The sequence below is a fragment of the Pararge aegeria genome, chromosome 1 (assembly GCF_905163445.1).
Source record: "Pararge aegeria chromosome 1, ilParAegt1.1, whole genome shotgun sequence".
Classification (NCBI taxonomy): Eukaryota; Metazoa; Arthropoda; class Insecta; order Lepidoptera; family Nymphalidae; genus Pararge; species Pararge aegeria.
The window spans coordinates 12,710,869-12,722,180 of NC_053180.1; the positions used below are offsets into that span (position 1 = coordinate 12,710,869).

General features: G+C 33.2%; 1 protein-coding gene across 1 annotated transcript in view; it reads left to right on the forward strand.

Annotated features, from left to right (window-relative positions):
* Positions 1 to 8,811, forward strand: part of LOC120634863 (nuclear factor of activated T-cells 5) — a 156,337-nt gene extending 147,526 nt beyond the window's left edge. Inside the window, exons 20-25 of the mRNA XM_039906072.1 lie at positions 487 to 843; positions 1,210 to 1,338; positions 2,248 to 2,379; positions 2,793 to 2,906; positions 3,505 to 3,623; positions 5,153 to 8,811. Coding sequence (XP_039762006.1) covers positions 487 to 843; positions 1,210 to 1,338; positions 2,248 to 2,379; positions 2,793 to 2,906; positions 3,505 to 3,623; positions 5,153 to 5,260 — 959 coding nt within the window. The 3' untranslated portion in view covers positions 5,261 to 8,811. The remainder of the gene's footprint in view (positions 1 to 486; positions 844 to 1,209; positions 1,339 to 2,247; positions 2,380 to 2,792; positions 2,907 to 3,504; positions 3,624 to 5,152) is intronic.
* Positions 8,812 to 11,312: the final 2,501 nt, after the last annotated feature.

Sequence of the window (11,312 nt, forward strand, 5' to 3'; positions counted from 1 at the left end):
ACCCAGATCGTAACAAATAAGCAACATAACAGTAAAATAGCAGACACCTTATGAGCAGTCTTAAGACAGATTTTAAAACATGGTAGATCTCGGTATCAGAGTTACTTCGAAAAATTAACGAACCGTTCAAGGCTTTGCTTTCGACTAGAGATAATATATAAGCCAATCTAAATCACAAATAAGTCGACTTACTACCAATATTAACAAATCCGATCTAGTAATATAGATTACCCGATCGGGAATTGTGCCTATAAAAATACGAATAGCTGTTTGTTTTCAAAATATATAAAATCCTTTGAGGAAAGGTAGTCTAAGATAGTACAGACCTTTAATCCTGGGGGAAACTTCATGGTTACTTCAGAATAACGCGGAGGCGAAGGAGTTATATCGGATTCCGTCTACTTAAGCGCCAAGGTTGTCTATGCCAAATTTTCTACCAAACATACTTTAGTTGTAGACAAATCGATATCATACAATTGCTTTCAGGCCACCAAACTATAAACGTCGCTGAAACTGTAAAACAGTTAACGGAATTAAAACACATGCCCGCATCGCCTGGCCTTGTGCGTCGCACGCTTCAAAACCAAACTCAAAATCAGAACCAGAACCAAAATCAAAACCAAAACCAAAATTACGGCAACCAGCAAAGTCCCACCCAACTGAGTACATTTCAACAGGCGAAGAGCAATTTCTCGTCGAGCGTCAGCCTGAATAGTACGGGCAACTTGAACCCGATATATGGACAGACTGGCAACAGGATTATGGCATATGTGGAAAATTCCATGTTCGTAAGGAAGAATAGTTTGAATAGCTCAAATTCGGATCTATATAGTGGGAATACAGGTGAGCAATAGCATCGTATTTATTAATTTATAAGGGTGTTCAACTTATTTTTTTTTTGGTTTCGCCAATGAATAATCACGCTTGTAAGTTATCACTCAAGGTGTTGGTCTTTATATAAACGTCAAAGAAATTAGTGTACTCATGTAAAAAAAATTAAATAGGTGTGTAGATTTGTTTTAATTTACTTGTTGTGGGTAAGAATAACTATTACTACTACGAAAAAGACTGAGGGCTGCTTTGGGTATGGTCAATTTTTTAGGGTGATGTCTAGGCCGCGTCCCGTTGACGTTCAGACAAAGCCGTCAATACGGGAAAAGAAAATATTTTAATTTTAGGTACAGCTTCCCTTAATGTAATGTTTTCTAGGAGGCATCTATGGTGAGACAAAAGGGTCACCGATCGGTTCCACGCCATCGACGCCAAGTTACGGAGAAACGAATACATTTTCAAGCTTCGGACCTCGAGTGACAAACGATTCACATTACGGACAGACTGGTGAGATGATAACTTATCTTATAAATAAAAAAGTGTTTCAATTTCCGCAACATATTTTACTCCTATTCTGTAAGAAAGTAACTTACTTAATCATTTTTGTTTTTAGCAACTTTATTTGAATTAGCTGTCCGCGACTCGAAAAGCGTTTGCGAAAATTTTATGTTTATTCCTATGTCATTCTCTGATCCTCGAACCATCACTATGCAAAAAACATGTTCATCTCTTGTTCTGTTAAACACAATAACAGTTCTTTTACACGGAAACCGTACATTTTTACACCATCAAGTTACCTATGTGCTTTTCCAAAATATAATCTATCTCGGTGCTAAATTTCATCCAGATCTCTTCAGCCGTTCTGGCGTGCTTGAGATACAAACATCTATTGAAACTTTCGTATTTATATCGAATGGATCAGGGCTTAATTTGCATTTTTATTGAAACCGTTGCTGAAAACTCGTTTAAAAATGTTGAACTTGAGAAAAGTAGTTTAAAAATATAATACAACGTGTAAAGGAAAACCGAAATAATACTTCACAGGGTTTAGAGGTACATTATGTAGACTTATCTGTGAAACCGAAAACTAAATAGTTTTCGAGTAAACCACTGCCATAGTTTTTACTAAAAGAAATCAGATTCAGCCCTAACATCACATGCAAAATTAAACTGTCACTTTATTAGGTACGCGTGTAGGTCTTTTATTTTCAATAGGGTTGTTATAAGTAAAAACTTAGAATGTTTTGAATTATTTTGTATGGAAAAACATATATGCTTCTTTTGATTATTTTTTGTACAGGGTTATTCCTTAGGAAATATACTTATGCATCCTTTAACATTATTTCGTAATTCAGTTACGCGTTGTGTAACTAGGTACGTTGAGTAAAAAATGCGTGAATTTAATTACTGTTTTAGGATTTAAACTTCAACAAGAGAAGTATGGCACTGGAAAATGTATCTATGCTCAACCATCGCAACTGTCACCGGGACCTTTAGTACGACGACTGACCGCACGGTCTCATAGTGCCGAACGACATCACACTGAACGTGAGTTAATTACTCAACCTACATTCTCAATTTTGTTTAATGTGAACGTATCTGTTGACCATATAATTATGGACATCTTGTATGAAATTGCCAGGATTTAGTTTATTTTATATAGCCATATTTCTTCGTAACTTGAAATGAGAATTTTATCCTTCAATTAGGTGACCACCAGGCCAATAAATACTTACAGGGCCTTGATACTTTGTACTAGCAATATTAAAACTCTTAAAAAAATTGTTATGTGAATTTTGACACCTCATTATATCAAATATCACTTGTTTCATCACTCAATTTGGTCAAGATTGTGTTGGAAGGGAAACTGATGTCCTGACCACTACGCTAGACCACAGCTTTTAACGTCGTATACTGAAATCTTATCATCAAATCAAATCTTATCTCGCTCTTAATTGCAGATGGCGGTCTTATAGCGAGCCTTAGTGCTAAGCTCGCTCCGCAACTCTCTCCTCGTACGACCAGACGGGGGATATCTACCATTACTACCGCCGATTCTGCGCCTAAAGGAAAAGGTAGCTACAGGACATTTGACCATAGAAAATGGTGACATTTTGACTTTATTAATTGTGTTTTTGTTATGCTCGTCTTTTTTATATATACAGGTTTAAATAAAATACCTGAAAGCTCTCGGCCTGTAGTTGACTTTTATAACTCGATTGTTTGTGAAATATTAAATATACAATATTTTACATAGATAGGTACTCTACTTGTTACTATTTTGTGATGTACAGTGTAATGTCACTTTACAGAAATAACATGATTTATTACTTTTTTTGCATGAAATAAATTAATACTGAAATTTTAAAAGTTCGTAGAACAAAAGTTGTTAGTTTTAATGATATGAACTACAAGGCCGAGAGCTTTCTGTAATTTCTTATTTAATTCTGTTTAGTTAAATCACAGTTCGAGATGTTACATCTAATTCTGATGTTGTTTCTAAAGTATATGTTCTACATATAATTTAGAAACAAGTTGTAGTATAGGAACTTTGGCAGAGATTACTTAAATCTATAATAGAGACTTACTGACTGCATCATCACTTACTAAGTAACTTAAAGTAAAAATATACTGTATAAACAGGGGTTGGTCTCACTACACACTATCCCGCAGGAATCCCCGCGGCTGTGCAACCAGCTTTTCTGGACAAACTGTCTGCGACTTTGCAGCGTCGGCAGCTCAACTCCTCACGGGCTGGCACGGTGCGAGATCACATCAACGCTCACGCACAGGTGAATATACTAACGTTTACCAGTAACGATGGCGATCATTTATAAAGAGGAAACCATTATCCTAGCATGATGAAACATTTCGCTCGAAAATTTGGGGTTTTTTAAATGTTTTTATTAAATAAAACTAGTTTATAAAACCTCGAGAATATTTTCTTTTCAATTCTCGTCTATATATGTCATAAACATTATTAAACGCAAATAAACAGATGAAGAACAAGTCTCCGCATGCCCACCAAGAAATTATGTCCTAAGCTTGACTTGAAATTATAGATATCATCGGCCTTTTTTAATTTTATTTCTAAAGTTTTACCACTCTACAACAAGGTAGAGGAAATAACGTCGTGAGCTCTGGAATCTGTACGTGGTTCTCATTCAATCTGCGTTACTTTTTATGCTAGTTAGACGCTTATCTCACACCAATACGTTAAAAGCGTGTAACATTTCTTGGTGATCATGCTAGCTGAAGTAATTTCACATGCGAGAAACAACAAACTTTGCAATGCGAGAAAAATAAATCTGCTCCATGAGGTATACTATGCACCATTCGACCTTCCACTTTAACTCATTTACAATATAAACAATACATTAAGCATGCGATAAGGCGGGAATGCGGGTGGTTGACGTCTAAGGTGCGACGGGGGTGTGTGCCCCGTCTGCAGGGCTAGCACGGACGGGAGATAAAAATTATATCCACCGATTATATCCCCCGACAAGGGATATAATTAACGTGCCCATCTGCTAAATCACTGGAACATGGAATAGGAGAAGTTTACCCCCGTTTATAAATACACATATATTATTTGGATATTATATCCACTTGCTCTGCGAGTTTATAAAGCTCAAGCTTTAGGAGAAGATAAAGTTATATCCTTTCCCCGGGGATATAATTGTCTCCTGCCCATGCTAGCCGGGCTGGGGAGCCAATAGCAAGCGTTGAACTGTCATGTAAAGATGGGCTTTTCCTTATACGAGTGGCATTAGGTCCAGTTTACTTTGACGGTTTAGCGTTTCGAAACGCGATAGCGACTCGCACATTGCGAGAGTGCAAAGCTTACGCGAAGAATACTGGTCAACGGCTAGATTTGCTAATGCTTTATGGTATTATTGGTGTTTATAATCAAACATAGAGGACATCTAATATTATCCTATTAAAAGTGAGTAAGGGATGCACTTGGAGATTACAAATTGACATTTTTAAATTAAAAAGGTTCATATTTGTATTAAGACTTAAAAAATAATTGGCACATTCTGTTTACAGAAAATCTCTTAACTAATCTAAATTGGCAGAGCTCAAAATAGTGCAATCCTTTTCCACGAAGAATACGAAGACAATGACAGCATTCTTTTAAGACTGGTCGATTTCGTTTAATTTCGAGATTTGTTTACGACAGAATATTATTAATAGTAATATGTCATTTATGCCTCACCCAAAAAGTACGTCTAAACCGCACTCCCGGACTATCGCTCGCTATAATTACCACTGACATAGATATATAGCATATAAGCATACATTTGTTTTAATCTCGTAGCCTGACCCGCGTGTATGTCACACGTCACTAATGGAGCAGATAAAACGCGGCGCTACACTTCGCCGCAACAAGTACTGCAACGATAGATCCGCGCCAAAAATACGTTAATAATGTAAATTATAGTAACGAAACCTATGTAAAACTGATCGTTTCACCATTTTATGCCTAAGACGAATATTCGAACAAACTTTAATACAACCTAATATTTATTTATGTAATTTGGTGCATACTGTTCTTTATTTACATATTTATCACACAATTGGTATGCTGCTCTGAGTTCAAGTTCTTTTAAGCGGGAACCAAAAGTAAATAGCCCCAAAAAAAAAAAAAAACTAATACTTGTTTGGTTCGAAGTGTACTCTAATGAAAATAAAATATTAAAGCATTATTTTCATAATAACATAATGCTTTAATTAAAAAACTATGCATTCATAAACAGGTTATTAGGATTTGCTCGTAATAGATCTATAAACTTGTATTAGATCTGTTCACGTAGTTCTCTTTTATACAGTTCGATATAAAATATTGAATGATGTGAAAAAAATGATTTGATACTTAAAGTTATATTAAATCGGTGCGACTTCATTCATACGCTGACGTTGTTTCTTACACTATAATGCAAGAAAGAAGAAGCATTATGTTTTCAAATGTATTTTTAACGTATTAAAAGTTCTATATCGGTGTATTTGAACACGTTTATTAGCACTAACAAATTATCAAAAGTACAATCGTTCAAAATATCAATATTTCGATTCTATACCAAATATTTGATGACTTTGACAGTTTTGAACATTATTCTAATGGGATTTAGACATAACATTTAGCAAAGAAGCATAACTCATATACGCACAATGCATCATATTCAAAGTGAACATACTTTGATTCTATTCTAGATGATTCGAAGGATTAAGTCTGATCAAGGTAGTATAAGTAAATCATCCAGGTTGCAAAAGAAAAACCGATTAATATCTGGTATATATTTGGTTTTATTTTCTGGTCCGAATGATTTTAAACGCAAAATTTTTTCTTGGTCTGTTTAACCATTTTAAAATTATTATAAGGGTTAAATCACATATGTTAGCATCGAATCGCAATCAATTTTATCTGAATATGGGTTTAATAGTGTACGTATCAACACTTCTTTTTTTGTTTGAGATTAAATTGCTTATATGTGAAGCCTCGATTTAACATTTTAAAAGATTTTATAAACGCTTACATACGTATAACCTATATTAAAGCTACAACTACAGAACAAAGAGCTTCAAATCGAAGCGATGTTATCGTAAACTACAATAAGATACGACGCTTCAATCTTAAGACATGCGATAAGGCTTAGATTATAAAGCAGTTTTTGACTGACGATGCTTTAATGTGTGTCCAGAACCACCCAGCTGAATGCTAGATGCTTTCATATGTGTTTATTTCACTCAAATCACTGAACAGATCAACTAGCGATGCACTTTAGGCCAGGTATTTTTTATTAATGGATACCTACACGATAAACTTCACTACCTGAACAAAATAATTGATAAGAAGAAAATATTGTAAGAGCGCAAATTTAAAATCTCTAATCTTTAGAGCATGATTGATTTCGATTTAAATCACCTCCAAGGCTGTTTTTGTAAGTTACACTTTTGGATTTTAGCTTTGTATGCATTTGTAAGTCATGTACTGTATCGTAAAAAATCTGTTTTATAACTCGAAACGACTTATTATCCACCTTAGTAATAATCCAGTATAGAAGGAATATTAAGATGTACGTTGGTCCTACGCTGTAGTACTCGTTTTTAGCGCTCCTTTATTATTAAGGTGGCATAAGTCTTTTTAGGTAATTTTGATTTTCAATGTAACTAAAAAAAAAACATGAGGGACAGGGCCCCGATTGTGCGTTATATTTAATCCTAACACTCTTAAGGACAAAGCGGAAAGAAAAAAGTGACAAAACTTTTATGAAGATGTGACAAAATTTTAAGGATTTAAATGCTACGGATAATCTGGTCTCTTAATAAGTTAGCTACAAGTAAAACATAACATTCCATTTTCTATTAATTGACAAATTTACATTAAAAATCAAAGTTACCCGACTTGGCTTTATTATTAATGAATAATAAAACGTCCAATGTCTTATACATGAAAATGTAATTATTTTCATTTCTATAAGGTATTCTAATTGATAACGAAAAGCTCTCGAAAAAAATTTACGCAAAGCTGTAATTGTAATGAAAATAACATTATATAATGCAATAAATTGATGCAATTTGACAATATCGTAGAATCTTGTAAGATAATTTGACATATCTCATTAAGAATACTTGTAACTAAAAGCATATCGAAATTATATAATAATCTTTAGTAATGTGTGTCTTTGTATACAATTTTATCAATAAAAAAATTTCGAATATGAATTTGGCATTAGTTAATTAATAAGGAAAGCTGTGTAAAATTTACTCAGTCTCTGAATGTTTCCAGGAGACAGTTGAAATATCGTTGACCCAATTATAAACAGATCAAAGCTATAAAAGTAACAACAAATAAGTACTTGTATGTATTCTTTACTAAAATAATTAACTCGTTGCAATCGTATCGTTACTCGTTTCTTTCGTTATAGTTGACATATTTATAAAATCGTATTCTTAACATTATAGGTACTAACTGGTGCCGATTCTGTCAATTTAGTTTAGAGATAAGCCTCGAAACTAAATTGACAGGTTTAGAAATACCTACTGTAATTTATGCAATGTGTCCCGAAGAAAAAAGTAGCACCATTTTTAAACAGGTCAAGATTAGATATATATGTCAACATAATTGGTATCACTTCGTAACTAACTTAGTCGTAATTTATCTTCGTCAATCCTTCAAGTCAACCAGTAATCTTTGTAATCAGTAACGAATTCATGCAGTTTGTATCAATTATAGAACGGAACTTTATACCCAGCTTGCCTGACAATCACTAGCGCCAAATTAAGTAGCTGGATGGAGTTCAGAATTCAAAATGTGAGAACCGCGTTTTTATAAATAACACAAGCTCCTTAAGCTTCCTTAAGCTAGAATAAAACGAGTAACATCTATTGCTACTATAAATGTATATTTATTTCAATGTCAAAATTCGATTTATGTTTTTTTGAGTAGATATAAATTTAAATGATTAAATGTAAATACTTTCTTTGTTCCACATCTCCCGGCCATCCCGTGACATATAACTTTTGATTTACTTAGGTGACCCTAAGTTGAACTAAAGTTGTAAATATTATTACTAAAGTATAATATTATTTTCGAATCTGAGCGTTGTTTTCTGGCGTTACATTTTGTGTAACTCTGTTTGGCTGCTCTCATTTCATTTGATCTCTGCTTCATGTTACGTTACATTAACTAATTTGAAACAGACTTGTCCAACGTAATATTGCTACATATTTCTACGATATTCCTTTTTATCATTTAATTATATTATGCATTATATCACAGGTCGATCTTATTTTATAAACAGAATTTTGGATGTGCTTGTTTCAAATTATTTAAACTTTTTGCCAGCAAGCGGTCGGTACAGCTGAAAAGATTGACACAGTATGACAGAGATAGTGCAGTGCAGACGATGTATGACAAAGATAATAAATATTGGGACAAAGACATAGATAATAAAAATTAGTCATATACATAATTAAGAACATACAGTGTCACTCCATTTAGCATTTGGCAGTAATAATTTTACCTCTAATGATCTAAACGTTAACCATAAAATGGGAAAAGTATGTGTGCAAGCAACATTACGCGGGCGTTAGATGGGACGTGCGCGGGGCGTTTTCACTGTTTTTGGACACTGCAAGCAATAATGTCGAATGAACTTTCTGTATGTTCTCAGTGGTCAGATATATACAAAAGTTGGGAAAGAGATAAATGATAGCAACTGCTCTCTTTCACGAGAAACAGCATTCGTGTCAGCCAGTTAAAAAAAAAAAGTTTTAACAAATTATTCATTTGAACGAAAAATACTCCTATTATACTGTTCCACAAAGTTTTTATATATAAGGGTGAAGTAGAACTAGAGTGGCGGAAGCAGTAGCACTATGTTGTACATTATAACAAAAGGCTGTTCGTGCGAAATCTAACATAGGCAATTTTTCTTAAAGTTAGTATGGGTAGGCTCGTAATTGGCTTGGTGTCAGAAGTCGTCACGATTTCTTGTATCGCGTGCAGCATATTATGATATAGGTAAACTTTGCTAAAATTCTTGTCCAGAAAAATTCAACATATTGACTGAAAATGACTCTACTATAAACTGTGTTCTTCAAGCCTTTCCATTTTACCTTTTGAAAAGTATTTAGGGCTTTTTACATTGGTATAAAACGTAAATTAAAATAAATAATAAATAAACTTCGAAATAAATATATAATAGTTTTTAAATAATTCCATTGATGATTGTCGTTTATTTTATTTAAAGTGTATGTTAAGATGTATAATATTTCGTAAGTCATGAAAATATTATAATATAAATGTATAAATGTTAATCAATGTTTAAAGAAATAATTTTTCAGTTTCGTTCTTTTAAGTTATTTGATTATTTCTAATACATTATTACTTGAAACGTGATGTCTGCAGTCTGTGTAGCCTTTAATTTTTTACTTTATAATACGTAATAAAAAAAAAAATAGAGTTTATGTCCATAAATGTAACAGATAACATCGCCATTTTTAATAGTAACTCTATAAATTTCTTATAAATATTTATTTTTCATTCTATTCATATAAGTATAATGCCAGAATGTTAAAAATTTATTGTATAAAAACATAGATAACACCCAATTTAATAGTTAGGTAGGAAAATGGGAGAGGAGGCTAAATCTTATTTATTATTTTTTTACGCGAATAGATCACAATATTTATGTAATAGTATCTTGTAGACATTTGTTCCTCATACTTTTTAACGCATGCTTTATTTTTATATAAAAAAAAAACTTTATTTCTTAGTTTCTAGATTATCTAGACATTAGTAGCACAGATGATAAATGATAATATTAAGCGTGGTTATAAAACGATAGCTTTTTGACATATCCCATTTACAACAATATAGATAAAGAAATAAATATCGGTGGTTGAATTTTATATTTTTTCTCGCTTGGGAGTTCAAATAAATAACCAACAATGTATCGGTGTATTCATATATCAAAATATATAGTCCAGTTAACGACATATAATATGGTAATGGTAGATTTTTCGAGAAAGTTTGTTATTACAATGTGTTTAGGTAAACGTTTGCGTATGTAATTGATCAATTGGTGAAAATAAACGAATATTGTCCATGTGTTTTGTTTCTTATTTTTTTTTAAGTCCTATAACCTTTCAAATCAGTCATTCTACATAAGTAGTAGGACTGCCATAAGTGGTTCTTAAAGCCGGATACATATTTCTGAACACCTTTCTTTAGCTGGTCAGACATTATGGTAGGAACATACTTTATCGGATTCCTAACAACGTCATCATCGTGATCCACATCCTATTAATGTCCCGCTGTTGGCCTCTGGCCTTTTATCTCATAGCGGAGAGGGATTTATTAAAATCAGGAACTCACTACTCTACTCCAATGCAGATTGACGGGCTAAAACGTCTATTCACAAAAGTTAGTGATAATAACCGGAAGCAAATGCTGAAGTGCACTTCAATATGCTTTCAGAACAGTTTTTCGGACTGATCCGAGTATCGAATCCAGTTTTTTTTATAGTACTTAATTGACGTAACTAGCAGATGGCCCAACTTATAAACAGCAACACTTTGCAGGGCATGTAACCTACACATCCTACAAAGTGCCGCCCTGTGTCTATAAACCTGAGGCGTAGGTGTTAAGCCTGTAATTTCACCAACAACTGCGTATACCGCCACAAGTACATATCACTTCCCTTGTCAAGCTTTACAGTACTACGGATCTAGTGATCCGCAATCGCTAATAACATCCATATTAAATTCCATAGTTAAGGGTAAATTAAAACAACAATAATATTAATCTAACATTTATTATTTCTAAAAGTAAATTATTTAGATCAAAATAACCATTAATTAAGATGAATAATCAGTCTTCTCGCAGATATTTTAGCACAATCCGCCGCACTTATCGAATAATGTAAAATAGTATTGTACTTTACGAGGTAAGACCAATTTTATGATCAGATTTC